The sequence below is a fragment of the Pleurodeles waltl genome, chromosome 1_1 (assembly GCF_031143425.1).
Source record: "Pleurodeles waltl isolate 20211129_DDA chromosome 1_1, aPleWal1.hap1.20221129, whole genome shotgun sequence".
In the NCBI taxonomy this organism is placed as follows: domain Eukaryota; kingdom Metazoa; phylum Chordata; class Amphibia; order Caudata; family Salamandridae; genus Pleurodeles; species Pleurodeles waltl.
Genome location: NC_090436.1, coordinates 296,830,402 through 296,846,745, shown reverse-complemented (window position 1 = coordinate 296,846,745; position 16,344 = coordinate 296,830,402). Strand labels below are relative to the sequence as shown.

The 16,344-nt window shown below is 42.0% G+C and overlaps 1 protein-coding gene across 1 annotated transcript in view; it reads right to left on the bottom strand.

The window, feature by feature from the left end:
• Positions 1-4,120: 4,120 nt before the first annotated feature.
• LOC138283846 (granzyme A-like) overlaps positions 4,121-16,344 on the bottom strand; it is a 119,013-nt gene continuing 106,789 nt past the window's right edge. Inside the window, exons 4-5 of the mRNA XM_069221988.1 lie at positions 14,384-14,653; positions 4,121-5,148 (exon numbers count right to left, since the gene is read on the bottom strand). Of these exons, the coding sequence (XP_069078089.1) occupies positions 4,990-5,148; positions 14,384-14,653 (429 nt within the window). The 3' untranslated portion in view covers positions 4,121-4,989. The remainder of the gene's footprint in view (positions 5,149-14,383; positions 14,654-16,344) is intronic.

Genomic DNA, 16,344 nt, shown 5'->3' with positions numbered 1-16,344 from the left:
TTACCGACGGAGAGCTACCAACAGCCATACTGGCAGGAGGCGGGGAAGTGGAGGTTGCTCCACCTCCACCGCCACGCCAACACAACACCGCCCAGCGAATCACGTCCTGTGATTCGCCGTGGCGGTGTTCTGTTGGCGGTGTGGTGTCGGCGGAGCTGCCCCCATGACTCCCGTCCCCTCCCGGAGGATCGTCGGACTAGGTAAGTCGATCGTCCGTGAGGGGAGGTGGGTGGGTGTTGTGTGTTGTGTGGGTGCATGGGAGTGTGCGTGTGTATATGTAGAGGGGGTGTGTGAGTGCGTGTATGCTTGCGGGAGTGTTGTGTGCATGGGAATGAGTGTGTGTATGTCTGTGGGTATGTCTGTATGGATGTGTGCGTGTATGTTTGAATGTGGGTGTGCGTGTCAGACTGTGTGTGTGGATATAGGCATGTATGTTGGCGTGTGTGCGTGTAAGTGTGTTGGTGGTGCCTGCGTGCGTGTCGTGTGGGTATGGGTGATGTGATGTTGGGGGTCTGGGTGGGGAGGGGGCCCTGCCACCTTTGGGGGGGGCAGGGGTTGTGGGGGGTGTACGGGAGGGAGTCGGGTGGGGGTTGGGGGAGACCTCAATCAGTGCCAGGGAAGGAATTCCCTGGCACTGATAGTTCTTACCGCCATGGATTTCATCTCCAGCCATCTAGCGGTCGTCTCCGCCCTGGCGGGCGGATGAACATGGCGGTAACCGCCATGGTCATAATTCTCCAAAGTAATACCGCCAGCCTGTTGGCGGTCTTACCGCCGGTTTAACACCGACCGCCAGGGTTGTAATGACCCCCTATGTGTTCTCTTTATCTAAGATGCGAGAACTCTTTGACTGTTTAAGATAGATAGACTATGAGCCTTTGGTATTCTAGTGGTTGCATAAGCAACAGAATCAGACTCAAGAAAAGATCTCTGACTGGGGGTGAATGTTTGACATTGTTCAGCATTCTGTCCATTATCTGTTCTTTTTGCGTTTGTCGTCCTAAATGCACTGGGTATGCCCAGATGTGGGTCCCGGGCTCACTGTGCCAGTGGATTCAAGCTAACCTGGTTGATGAGGGGTGATACCCCGAAACCGGTCCCAGGATGCTTTCTTCAGTGAGGACCTAGCCTGGCAGTTTAGGTTGGACTGCTCCTATGGGGAGCAGGGTCAAAACTGATACATTTGTGCCATTTTTTCTGCCCCCCCTAGCGCCGGAATGCCCCCCTTGCATACATTATGCCTGGGGTAGGCATATTGTGGTGCAAGGGGTTACAAAGTGACGCAATGCAAGCATTGCACCACTTTGTAAATATGGCGTGGCCTTTTTGGCCTTGTTGGGCCACATGTGGGTCAAAACAAATGACGCAAATTTGGCCTAAGGAGGCACTAGGGGTTCTTAAATATGCCCCTCATTGTTCACTGTTGCAAGGCCTATCTCTCTCATAGGTTAACATGGGGGCTGCCTTTAAATAACTTTTAAGTGCTGTTTCCCTTTGGGAACAGATAGTGAAGTTTGGGGTCTTTGAACTCGTACAATGCATCTTTTGGTAAAGTTGTTTTTTAAATTTAAATTGTCAGTTTGTAAATGTCACTTTTAGAAAGTGGGAATTTTCTTTCTTAAACCATTCTGTGACTCTGCTTGCTTGTGTATTCCCTGTCTGGGTCAGACTGACAGTTGGAATGTTTGTGAATCTCCACTAGACAGTGACACAAAGGGAGATGGGTGTGTAGCCTGCATATCCTGATGGGCCATCTGGGTTAGAGTTGAGGGTGGAGCTGATAGTTACACCTGAATGGGCTGTGCCTGCCATCACACAATGCAGTCTCCAACCCCCTGGTATGTGTCTGGAGCCAGGCCTGAACAAGGCAGGATCTTGTGAATAACAGTGACTTCCTTTGAAGTTTACCTACTTCAAAGGTAGAAAGGGGTATACATAGTGGACCCAAAACCCTGGATTCTTAGATTACTTCTTGAACGAAGAGGAACCTCTGCCAAGGAGAAGAGCTGAAGAGCTGGAGGAGGAGTACTGACCCTTTGCCTGTGAGTGTGCTCTGCTGTATTGGCCTGCAGTTGCTGCTTCTGCCTGAAAGAGGAAAAAAAACTTGACTTTGTGGTATATTCCTGCTTATAAAGTGTTTCCAAAAGGCTTGGACTGACCTTACCTCCTGTTTTGAAATCTCAGGGCCATCAAAGACTTCCTCTGCCAGCAACTGGACTTTCTGCTGAGACTCCTACCCTGCCAAGTGGTGCCCTATCCAGTCCCTGGGCCCTTGAAAGGTGGAGCCAAGGCAGAAATCAAAGCACAGGAGCCATGCGGGGAAACATTTGACACACCACCTTCAACGCAGCTGTAAAAATGATGCACCACCTGCATCGCTGCTGAGAAATTGACGCACCACCTGCATTGCGGTTGGAGAAACGACGCACCAGCCGCTTGCGGCTGCTGAAATCATCGCAAGCCCCATGCAGCATGGTTCCTCATCACCGTGCAGCCATATTTCTCACTCATCGTCCCTAGGCATCAAAATCGACGTGAACCTGCCCAGATCTGAGGTGCCAGTCCGGAAATCAACGCATCACTCTCTTGCGTGAGAGAAAAACCAAGCATCGCCTACCCGACCAGAGAAGAAACGACGCACAGCAAGTAAGGAATCTACTCATTGCTGACTTTTCCGACACACTCTGGCCCGTGTGGCTTTATTTGTTACGCAAACCAGGTACTTTGTGTAACATTAATACATCCATTGCTTTTTATGGAGTAAGATTCTTTTTAATTTGAAAATTCATAACTGTAAATGTGTATGTTGGATTTTTGTCGTTTTGGTCTTGTTTGGTTTAGATAAATATTGCCTATTTTTCTAAACTAGTGTAATGTCTATTTTGCAGTGTGTTTCCTGTATTAGTGTGTGTGTTGGTAAAAAATACTTTACACATTGCCTCTGAAATAAGCCTAACTTGTGCCAAGCTACTAAGCGGGTGAGCAGGGGTTATCCTAAGTGTGTCTATTCATTACCCTGACTAGAGTGAGGGTCCCTGCTTGGACAGAGTGCAAACTGACTGCCAACCAGAGGCCTCATTTCTAACAAGGAGCATAAATTTGTTAACAGATATAATTAGAGGTGAGTGAAAAGTATGAGAAACTGGAATGATAAGAGCAAGAGCAAGATTAGAGAACAAATTGAGGCTGAAGAGAAATTTAGAAATTCAATTTTGAATCCAAGATTAAGAATGGAGCATGTGAGAAAGGATGAATTATGTATGGTGCATTATGAACCTACAGGAGTTAGGTCAATGGAGTTTGTTGGAAAGAATGAGTGTGAAAGGAAGTATATTGCAGTGGTTAGTTTCTGGTTGCTGAGGAGCCAATACATAGAGGAATCTAACTTAAGTGAAAAAACTTGCCTCGCAGTTGTGTGGAATCTTGCTAATTTTCTATGGTATTCTCAAGGGTTTACCATGTGTATGAGACAAGTGATGCTGTTGGTCTGAAGAGAATGAAACACGGATTTGGACAAATTGTGCTAGATGTGTTAGAAACTAAGGGGCATATTTAGAGTTTGGTGGAGGGGTTACTACGTCACAAACGTGACGGATATCCTGTCCACTGTATTACAATTTTCATAGACTATAAAAGAATCATAATTCGGCAGACTGGATATCCATCACATTTGTGATGGCCCTATGATTCCAGCTATAGGAATGGCTATAAATAATCTGAAAATTAGAAGATTCTCTTTTCTATCACCTCTGCTGGTTCACTGCATGTATATTGCAGCTGGCTTCGGATTTCCATGCCCCGATAAAGATGCTCAGGCCTTGTACCTCTATGTGGCTATGGAAATGCTCTTTGACATTTAGTACCCTTATAATGTACAAGTGGCCTGCATTGAGTGAGGACATCACTAATCACCTGTAATAACAAGGTCACTGTTACGCTACCGTAATAACCAATTACAGTAGAGTAGCAATCTCACAATGGCAGCTACCAGAAGACAGAGCGAAATACTAGCTGCTCAGCAGAATTACAACTTCTCATACAAATAAAGTAAGAATTTAGATTTTTACTCCTCTTGGTATGTTTTTCTTTAGAAACTCGCTTTCATTATCCACCCCGAAAATATTTATGACAGTATATTTCTTTATTTTAGAAAAAGCATGAATCTCTCTATGCGTTTTCACACATTGCAGCAAATATCTGTTTTTTTAAAGTGACTTACATTCAACTGCTCTTGTCTGCAACAAGTTACAAACTGCAGGTTGTTGCATTTATTTTCAACATAACAACATCTAAATGATATCTTAAATAAGGAGAAATAAGACACCAAGAGTTTAGATCACAGTTGCAGGGAATATGATGGTGTGGGGTAGCAAGTACTAAAGACATAAAACACTGCCTGTAATACTTAAAAAAGACATTGCAAGTCACATCAAAGTTCCACTACCTTAGGAAGGATATTTGCATTCACTCATCTATATCATCTCAGAACTTCTCAGCCACTTGCAATATGCTTATATCTTAGAGAAAAGGATATTCTATTTGACATACTCACCAAAAATGTATTTTATTCAGTTTTACAAATCATCTACATAATAAGGGGTTGTTGATATACTCTTTCACCCGTATTTATACTTTTTTTAGCACCGCATTTGCGCCGCTTTTTGACGCAAAACGGCGCAAACCTACAAAATACAATGGCCCGTATTTATACTTTTTTTGCGCCGCATTTGAGTCGTTTTTTGACGCAAAAACGGCGCAAACTTGCAAAATGCTATTGTATTTTGTAGGTTTGTGCCGTTTTGCGTCAAAAAGCGGCGCAAATGCGGCGCTAAAAAAAGTATAAATACGGGCCAATGGTATTTTGCAAGTTTGAGCCGTTTTGCGTCAAAAAACGACGCAAATGCGGCGCAAAAAAAGTATAAATACGGGCCTTAGATTCACTCTACTGATTTTACTTCTTAGCAGTAAGCACAGAACAAAAAATTAACATTACAAATCTCCTCCCGTCATTTTCCTTATCCAGTTCAGATAGTCATCTGTGAGGAGTGTGTACACAGAGGGCTTCCCGGCAGTGCCACACTGGGTAGGGCCAAATGAGGTGATGCCTCGGAGTTCTCTATTGCAGATCAATGGGCCGCCAGAATCTCCCTAGGAAGAAAAATATAAACAGTATGTAGAAAAACTTCGTAACATTGGGAAAGACTAGCTTTTCTTTAAGTCAATCATTTGTAAACATTTGCAATTTCTTGACATGGAAATTTACTCAACAGAATTAACTAGTTAGTTGCTGGAATCATTAAAGAAGTTTGAAAATCCATCAAAAAGTACTAGCTTGCATTAATTTCACGGACTCCAAAATTGCCTTTACAGCTAAACGATTTTTGCCTTGGTCCATCTGTCCTAAACTGATTAGCAGGTTAATACCTTTAACAGAAAGAAACGCTTTGGACTGACAGTCAGTGGATTTTCAAAACAGGACATACAGGCTGAGTCCAGGGCACCACAAATTGCAAATCTAAGTCGAGTTGATTCTTTTGCCAATCTTAGGGGCTTATTTACAAGCCCCTTTTGCCGCAGGTGCATCACTTTTTGTGATGCACCGGCGGTGCAGGCTGCTGACCCAAATCTACAAGGCCACGCAAAACCACTTTGCATGGCTTTCCATGGCTTTGTTGATATGTAGTGAGGAAACGCAGCGCAAGTCGCTGTGTTCCCTTACTTTGCATCAGGGAGCTATTCCATGGGTGTTGCCATGTGTGTTCCCAGGCAACACCCATGGATTTTGACGCATTCCCTGATTTACTAGGTTTTGCAAACTGGGACTGTATCAAAAGCCCATGCCTCCCTAGAGATGGCGTTTGGAATTAACATGATTGCTCCCCGTTTTTTTCCTCTTTCTATGTTTGCTGCATTCTGCAGCAGGTGTGCCTTCCTGAACATAAACATTCATCCTCACATCGCAGCCATCCTTGTACCATGATGCAAGGGTGCCTGCATTGGCGCATGGCAGCAATTTGTGTGCCAGCGCAGGGTACAAGGACAGGAATGTGCTGTTTCTTGTAGATACGGTGCATTTCTGCCCTTTTCTTTTGACACAAGAAGGCTTGCAACGCTTCCCTGCACCAAAAGCTTGTTAACGAGGCCCTCAATCTTTCAAGGGCATTGCTATCTTCAAGAAACCAGCACTATATCTTGTTATGGATAGATGTGCACTTGGTAAAATCTTTTGAGATGTCTGCCATGAATCGACAATATTTTCTGCCAACTTTTTAAAAAACCACTGGCAAAACCAAAAAGTCTGGCTTTTTCTCTTTAGCGGAAGAGTGAAATATTTGCACAACTTTGTGTGAGTTGCCCCATCTGCATAGAAACAAAATCCCACCAAGAAGCATCAATTTGGACTCCACAATTTGAAGCCAGAAGCAGTGCCTCTTCGCTGAGCAAATTTCATTAAGAAAATTAAGCTGTATCCTGAAGGCTAAGATTATTATGAAAGGAGTCAAAAAATGAAGCTCACATTGTAAGTTGTGAACATTTACAAAATATTGCATGGAGCAACATTGGAATGTTGGAAGCACCATTGAAGACAATGGAGTACCTCTGAGGTTATAATGGCTGATATCAGCCTTCCTCTTTAACATTTAAATGTTTGTCTTTATGTTTTTTGCATTTTAATTTAGAACATTCTACCCTTAACAGGTGGAATGTTCTAATAGTGTTATGGCCCTTCTGCCTCAGGCTTTACCATTTGTTAAAGGCCCTCTCCCATGTCATAGGCCCTCGTCTGTGGCTTCGACCTATATCTCTGGTACAGGACCTTTAACAACCATTAAATCTTTCAGCAGTGGGCTATAGTAGATACTTTGCTAGAGGGTTGGTATTTTCTTTTCATCTTTAGGGCAGTCAACATGCATGTATTCCTCTACTTTCTAAACAAAGAGCCATAAATCGAATATCTTATCTGGACAGAAAAATTAAAAAAATGAATGGTGAAGAGCGACTAGTAAATAGGACTGCCCCTACATGAGAGGTTATGGTGTCCAAACTGTAAGCACATAAGTAGAGGCTAGAATGTATTGATTTACACGGAAGTGAAAGTGACAGCTGTCTGTAAAGCAGAGGATTTTGGGGGCTAGAGCTAAGGTATTAAGCTACCCTAGAAGAGAATCACAATTTGCTAGGAATGTGTTTATTTAGTTCAGTTAAAATCCGGGATGCTAAAAACAGTTTTATACCAAAATTATTGCTCTAAGGAGAGTTTTGAGAAATCTTTATTTGCCAGTAATGTATATGATTTCAAATTATCCTGTATACGTGCTGCAGATGATGGTTTAGTAAAAATCTTGAATTTTCCTCTTTTCTCTATCTAGCAGTGACTAATAGCACGTTACAAATAAGAGCCCATTGACTGTGGCCAACGCAGACCATGCTACCGCATTCCTGGTCATCTGTTGGCAGCATATGTTCATTCCCTGTGACATAATACGATAAATGCAAGCACCTAAAGACCTGCCTGGTGTTCAAATGCTTCATCTCTGAGTGTGAGGAAAGACCAGAAACATGGCACACCAACCCAAAGTAGACCCATTTCAGTACTTTAAATGGAATGGCTAACAAAGCTGAAAAATACCAATGGGTCTATTCACAAAAATAACTTATACTTGTGAGTAATTAACACTTGCAAATGTACTCTTACCCTTTCGTGTAACTTTACTATTCTTGACCATTCACAGAATCCAAGTTTAAAGTCACTCAAAAATTTACACTTACATGTCTTCACCCCAGATAAAGGGGGCAAAACCAAATTTACAAGTTGAACAAATACTGCCAAAAAGAAACAGTAGTAAGTCCAACATCACACTTGGCCACCCACTGACACTGCAAAACCCTTCCAGAGAAAATAATGGAGATAGGGAGGTAAAATACATCCTCAAAGGAAATAATGTTAAATTAAATTATTTGAAATATTAAAAATATAAATAAATAGAGATGAATAGCAGAAGCGTGGAGCTCTCCGCATGACAAGGAATAGAGAAAACAATAAGAAATATCAAATTTGGAAACAGTGAGTAAACATATTTTTGTCAAATATTTTTGTAAATTGATTTTACATATTTATTTTAAATGGCAAGCAAAAGAACAAATGCTGTGGTGCCAGTAACTTAATTTTGAATTCAATTGGTCATTATTATAAATATATTAAACTATTATTATTTTTCTGAAGTTTAAATTAAAGATACATTCTCCCCTAAAGCAAAAAAAGGTGTTAGTAATTAATGTTGTTGTTCAAGATAGACCATGAAATGCAGTTACTGGAGGCCACCGGTATCTGATCACTGTCCCTGCAATTTCTTTGCTTGCAAATAAACCTACTAAAATCCTGCCAGTGACATCAGCATTTCTTTATCTGTGTTGGACTTTTTAACTATCACAGTAGCCTTCAAATAATGGGAAAAAGAGTCTGCGAGGGTCTCCCAGGGGCATTCATAGAATTGTTTAATGAAATGACTTTAAATGGGATTTCAATACATGACAAATACATTTTACTTATCTTCAAAGGCTGTGTCGAAAAGTATCGTAATCAATCACCATATTTGTCAACTATCTTTTTCCTGAGGTATGTTGCATGTGAGAAATTAAACAACTGCACAACAGTCCCGATTATGGTGGGATACTCCAATTTTTTAAGCCATGAATAGCTTTATTTTATTCCCGCCTAAAATTGCCTCTTCTTCAATAAAAGTCTAGGAGGAAACTTTACCCCAATAATTTTTTTTCAAAATCTCCTGCTTTCCTGTTCTAAAATGTTGGCCTGAATGCAAATGTTAGTTTGCATGTCACAGAAGACTTGCAGCCCAATTTACAGGTGGATTGTAATGGAAAATGTATAATAAAGCAGCCATTTACCTTCTGTGCTGCTAGTGGTCTAACTGCACCTGTATGGAATTACCTATATTGAATGTGTAGCACAGATTCCTTATGCTTTACCATCAAGCCCCGCTGAGGTTTAGAAGGAATTCACATAAATGGTGAGGGTCAGTCACTCAGTATGGAGAATCTGATTCATCAGCATTTCTGGTGGAGTTACCTCCCAAAAATACTGCCAAGGATAGAGTAGATTTTCATGAGTAAACATGGCGTCCTTAACATACTGGGTGCCACCTTCATCACATTACAGAAACAACATATGTGGGCAATTGGAATACATTATTATGGCACACAGCCAGTTCTCAAAATTCCATCACTGGACACAGATATTCACCTCAAAGTAGCTTCTCTCATTGCAGGCACAGCCCCTTTGGAGGTGAAACCTCCACTGCTATTGCCTACTTTCAATGTAGGAGATTTTCCACCAGCAAAGTGACATGGCAAGGACACAATTCACCAAAATGATGGATGAAAAACTCTTCCAAGAAAAATTAAAATCAGGAATTTACACCAGATACACTTGAGGGCTGATTCACAATGATAAGCTTACACTTTTGTATATGTGTACTCTTTTTTGGTATTCACAAAAATGATTTAATAGTAATTTTGCTACTGTCGAGACTAGGCAGTTGGGGCAGAGAACTCCTCACAAAAAAGATAGGCCAATCCTAGTTCTCCACTCCAACTACGGCGTCTTCTCAATCATAAAGCCATCAGTAAATTGTTTATTGTGAATACAGAAAAAGAGTAAACTTGCACAATATTGTATGTTTACCTTTGTGAATCAGGCCCTAGGTTTTTGGAGACTGCTATTATAGTAATAAGTATGTGAATGAAACTAGTAGATGTTTCAATATATGATTAAGAAAAACACGAGCAGCCTTATTTAGACCATGGGGGATGGTTTGCCTGTCTAGCCGGAAGCTAGGTGCCATGACATTTTCCACTGTGCCTGAGGACCATCCACATTGGTGGTGAGGATCTCTGTAATGTAAAGGAAGCCACTGCCATGGTGGCTATCTACACCCCTGAAGGTGTGGGGAGCAGGTGCCACATTTAAAGTATCTGCCCTGCAACAATTTTTGCTCAGAAAAAAATAACTCTGGAGGAGCGCATGCAGGAGTGACACAAGATGGCCACTTAACCACAAACTTCTAGATACCTTAGAGCTTCTTGGCGGAGGAAGAGCAGAAATGTGCAGACCTGCTGATGTTTAGAGCATGGCAGTGGCTGTGGGGGTGATGAGGAGTGGCGTGCATAGACCTCTTACTGGACTCCATACCTTCTTGCTGATGGCCACCCACTGCTCTTCGTATCCGGCAGCAGCAGCTACCATTCTCTCCTGGCCACTTTCTCATTGGGCCCAAGAAACCCACCCTAGACTACAAGACATTGGCTCTCTACAAAGACACTGGGTTTGGTGTGCTTTTTGTTCTCTTATTATTAAAAATAAAAATAGTGCTGTAATTCTCATTTATAAAACGTTACATTTTCAAATTGTAAAGAAAGTTAAAGATGAAAAAGAAAGATGGCTCTTTCTGAATCCTAAGATAGAAACACCCAACTCCCTATTTATAATGCCAATGGTCCCACTTGCATTGATCCACAACTCTGAGAAACTTTTTCGAGCCAATTACTGTCTTGTCTTATCCATCAGATAACCTCAATGAATTAGGTTATACTTCAAATATAGATAAATCAGAAGTTATGCATCTGAAAAAATATTATTTCCAAGAGATGTTTAAGGACTCAGGTTTCACTTGCAATTCTACAAATATCAAATGCTTAGGCATTTTACATTCTAATCCTACTAAAGATAATGGGGGTTATTCTAACTTTGGAGGAGGTGTTAATCCGTCCCAAAAGTGACGGAAAAGTGACGGATTTACCACCAGCCGTATTACGAGTCCATTATATCCTATGGAACTCGTAATACGGCTGGTGGTATATCCGTCACTTTACCGTCACTTTTGGGACGGATTAACACTCCTCCAAAGTTAGAATAACCCCCTATATTTCTGATAATCTTGTTGCAGTTAAAACAAAAAAAATGACTGTCCGACAGATGGTCCCATTTATTCTTGCCCTAGTGGAACAGGTTAGCTACCCTCAAAATAATGATATTACCAATTATTAATTTTCAGTTATTCATGCTCCCTGTTACCCTTCTGCATACGTTTTAAATCTGTTACTAGCCTACTGATATGTTTTTTATGGAACAAATGGAAAGCATGCATATCTTTAACCAAGCTACAGCAATCTAAAGATAATGATGAGGTTAATTTGGGGAACTTTAAGAAGTATCACTCTGCGTTTACCCTTAAATAGATGTATACTTCTATTTGAAATGAATCACAATCCAAACCTACCCTCTGGTATGAAAATGGAAACCTCCCTAATTACAACTTTTACTGTTCGAGACATGGTTTACATTTCACCAACCCCTAAGTTGTTCTACTCACTCACTTTGATTTGTTAGCTAAACCCATGTTCACAAGCTTTTATTCTGACTTAGTAATCTAGAGACTTCTCCTATCTGGTATAATAAACATATCCAGTTTTACAACAGAGTCCTCAATTTGAAAGATTAGATACATAAGGGGATTATAACTTTAGGTCAGCTTTTTTCTGATGGGGCTCTTCTTGAATTTCAAGACCTACAACACAATTTTGGAGTTCCCTCACATTACGCCACCCACTATTAAAGCCTCAAGGCGATTACAAATTTCTTCTGCACCCTCACTCTTACAATCCAACACTCACATTTAATTTTCTACCTCTAAGTTCTCTTCTGAAGTGGGTGCTTTGTACATTTATAATTGCAAAAAGAACAGTTGATGGATGGAATGTAGACCAAATCAAACATTCACCCCTAGTCACAGATCTGGGTTTAATCCATCAGTTTCTTTGCTTACCATTCCATTTCAGTTTGGACCCAGCCATATGCAAATCATTCTTGACCCTGTTCCCAATGGAACATTCCAGCCTTAACTGCCAGGCCACGTCCTCCCTGGACCAAGAACAAGCATCCTGGGACCAGTTTAGGGGTATCATCTCTCTTCAGCCAGGCTAGCTTGAATCTGGTGGCATAGTGAGCACGGGACCCACGTCTGGGCATACCCTTCCCACTTGGGGCGACAAATGCAAAAAGAACAGTTGATGGACCGAATGTGGACCAAATCAAACATTCATCCCCAGTCAAAGATCTGGGTTTAATCCATCAGTATTTTTGCTCACCATGCCATTCCAGTTTGGACTCAGTCATATGCAAATCAGCCTTGACCCTGTTCACCATGGGAACAGTCCAGCGCAAACTGCCAGGCCAGGTCCTCCCTGAACCAGAAACAAGTATCCTGGCACCGGTTTGGGGATATCACCCCTCTTCAGCCAGGCTAGCTTGAATCTGGTGGCATAGTGAGCACGGGACCCACATCTGGGCATACCCTTCCCACTTGGGACGACAAATGCAAAAAGAACAGTTGATGGACGGAATGTAGACCAAATCAAACATTCACCCCAGTCACTGATCTAGTGACCGCCAGATTCGTAATGAGGTCCTTTGTCTCTGTTTTATATTTCATGAACATTTCAATTACCTTCCTGCCTTCCATAGGCGCTTTCAAATGCTCCTATCAATTTGTAATTTCATGTTATTTGATCTTTCTTCAATAAACCATATTCAAAGTAAAAAAAAAAGTATAACGCATTATGTGGGAGCTTGTTTCTGAGAAAAACAAATGGCACAGATGTGCAGAATTTTGTCCTGTGCATGGGGCCCAATCTGCATATTCCCACCCATATCTTTCAAATCTCCCATAACCAACATGGGCAGGGAAAATGAGAATAGAATGGGATAATTGCCACTATGATACAGCAGTCCTGTGATGGACAGATGGGTTTTGCCAATGGTAACCTAGCAGTTCTGCAACTCTAAATAGAGCAGGAAAGACATGGGTTTGGCATGTCAGGAGGACCTACAGGTTACTATGTTCAAACCACTCTGCTAAACCCTAACTGAAGCCCCTGGTTTGTCTCATATTTTTGGATAATGCTCCCAGAGGAAAAAGACCCTGGGGCAGATTCAGTAACATTTCTGGCAACTCATCACTGCAAGGCAAGTTGGTGTTCTGCATTGCATGAAAAGGAGCCATCCGAAATGTGCAATAATTAAAAAGATATGGCACATTTCTGCTGCCTCTTTGTGCCAACTCGGACACCTATGTTACTTATGAGCTTTTGTGCAGACGCGTTACTGCACAAAAACAATTGTTGAAGACATTTTTGTTTTTCTCATGTGTAATGTGAAATGCATTACACATAGCAAAAGGAACTAAAGAGGAGAAATAAACACCTATCTCCTCGTCACATCTGGGTCTGGGAGGCCAACTATTTTGACTTATTTCCTGGTTTACAAATCTTTGCAAGTCTGGGAATGAGGCAATGCCATGGGTGGAATGCTCACACTCAATCCATGGAACACCTACCTGCCACAAGGTAACACAAGACAGCGAAATTCAGACTCCGAAATCAGTCCTAATTATTCTTAATTTTTTATTTTTATTCCCATCTCAATTATTTTACTTTTATATTCACAAGTCTTCCGTCAAATAAAACAATATGCGCCTCCTTGCGCCACATAAGTGTCATTTTTTTATGCTAGTGTGGCCCAACAAGGCCAAAATCGCTGTGCCAAATTTACAAAGTAGCGCAATGGATGCATTGCTCCACTTTGTAACCCTTTACGTTACATTACGCCTGCATCAGGCATAATGTATGGAAAGGAAGGATTCCCCTGTTAGGGTGGCGGAATTTTTTTACATTTATTTGGCATTTTTAACACCTGCTCAGAGCAAGCATTAAAAGGAGGTACACCATTGTTTACGATAGGCCTCAATGGGATTTTCAGGATTAGCATCAACATTTTTTATGCTAATCCTGGAAAGCTTCAAACTAGTGTAAATAATACTGATGCTAGTTTCCCCAACTACTGCCATGATGCGCCGTATCTTAGATACAACACACATGGTGGCTTTAGAGGAGCGCTAAGCGGCGCAAGAAAACTGTAGGTGCACTGGGTGCAGCACCACTTTTCTTAAATCAGGTCCTATTTTTTCCCTACAGAGTTCAACTGTGGCAAAAATATCAATGTTTTACACTGTTTTCTTTAAATGAATTGCCACAAAACCTATCCCCCCTTTCAGGCCTTCAATTGACCTCATCCTCCCCACCCGCTATCATTTTATTTATTGAGCATTTCACACACAGTTTTTTCTTGAACTTTTTTAGACATCATTTCCCATTTGCTCCATTTATCTTGATATTTTACAGCATGACAACTGCTCTTTTCCGTTCCTCTCTAGCATCATCTACCAGATATAACTACGCAAAGCATTTACATTTGAAGTGCTTTATTTTTTTTTTCACGGCAACCTAACATCGAATAAATATTACTTACATTGCAAGTGTCTTTCCCACCGTTCTTTTCACCCGCGCACAGCATGTTCATTGTTATGACCACGTTTGGTTTGTAGCTACTGTGGTTATTGCAGGTGCTTCTGCTTATGACTGTGAGATTGACTGCCATTAGCGCCTTCGCAGGAATTCTATTCTTGTTTTTCTGTCCCCATCCTGCTGCCTCGCATACTGTTCCTTCCTTGACGTCACCACCTTTACTCGGTGGTGGGTATGGAGATACAGCTTTACTGCGCTTCGCTTTCTTATTCAGCTGTAACAAAAACACATGAAATTCAAATATGTTTATGAAAAACGTGTTTCGGATTTCGAAATACAGAATAATTTACTATGTACGGACTATGTACTTTTACTTTTTTTCAGAGCGTAGACCCCTGCATTTTATGTAAAACTACAACACCCAGATTTATTGGATCTTTGTAGCTCTGGATTGAACCTTTTAAAAGCATAAAATCAGTTGTTGCAAAAAGAGAATTACCAACTGCGCTCTGAAACCCCCACAGTCCCTTGCAATGCTTTCCTCGCAGCAACTGCATGAGTAACAAACTGGCAACTCATAAATGTTTGCTGATGAAGACGTGTCAGTGTGTGTATTACTATCCATAGTGATTAAATGGTACTGATGCGATGCTATTCATTTACCATGATGTCATCTAGGTCACAAGCTACTGGGTCCAGACTCATTTGATGCCACAGCATGATTGACCACCACAGTACCATAGCACATACTACCCAGTCTTGGGGCTAGTCTTACGAAACATTCCTAGCCCAACAAGCTATTCTTGGTCAATTTCCTAAATCAGGAACTACACTTGCCAATATCTTGTCTAGAGGATGGACATTACACACCTTGAAAAATTCTGCTGATAGCATGGTGCAGCCTTGTGAGGATAAACAAAATTAGAGTACTGTAAGAACAACCTTGTTATGTCAAGCCTACAAAACAGTGCAAGCTATCTGGTTGCAAAAGACAGGGGCTTACAAACGTGTCCAATGCTTACTACTGGTTGTCTTTATTGTCACTCTCATGTGCTTGCTTCTTATTCAATGGCTTTCCATTTCCTAGCTTGTCCATCTTATGTTTGCCCCTTCCCTGAAGCAAAGCCTCTTTACCATCTCTCAGACTGACTGGCTTCTAATGTTTCCACTCTCACATTTCGGCGATTGTTTTTCTTTTTGTTAAGCACTTCATGAGAGTGCATGTGTTTTCCCTCTCTCTCCTTCTCTGCCCACTTCCATGCTCAGTGTTTCTCTCTTATGCATTTCTTCTCTATTCCCCTTGCACTTCATGTTGTTCTCACCCTCAGGTGCTTCTCTTCCGCTCCCTGTGCTGCTGTCACTTTCGTGCGCATCTGCTTACTCGTGTACTTCTCCTTCCATGCCTCTGTTTTCCTTTCTCCATGTGCGCTTTTCCTCAGGCCTCTGTTTTGTTTTCTCCCTCGTGCAATGCTTTTTCCCGTTCTTGGCCGTAACCACTCCCGAGTTCGCTTCTCTGTTATCACACAACCACCACAGTGGCCATTTAAAAAATATATACTTTTGTTTTAAAACCCTTTATTAAGACTTTCCGAAAGGTAGGCTAAATCAATGAAGTGGTGGTTGCTCCATTGGCGGTGAGCACGAGTCCCTGGGAGGGGCATTGCAGGAATTGCTGTGCGCCAGAGGAATCGGAGCCAGAGAGGAGGTCAGAGGAGCTGCTGCGGGAGCAGGCCGACAGGCTGACCAGGCGTCCAGCCGGACATCTGTCCGACCTCGGCCAGACCCGGCTCCGGTTTTAGAGGAGCCTGAAGAAGCCGCCATGGGAGCAGGAACATGCTGCAGGAGCAGAGGAAGCCGCCGCGGGACCAGGAGCACATTGCGTGGCAAGAACACAACAGGGATAACTGACTGATTGTCGACCTGCTGATTGGTTGATGGCATCCAGCTTGATCTTGGGCCCATTTT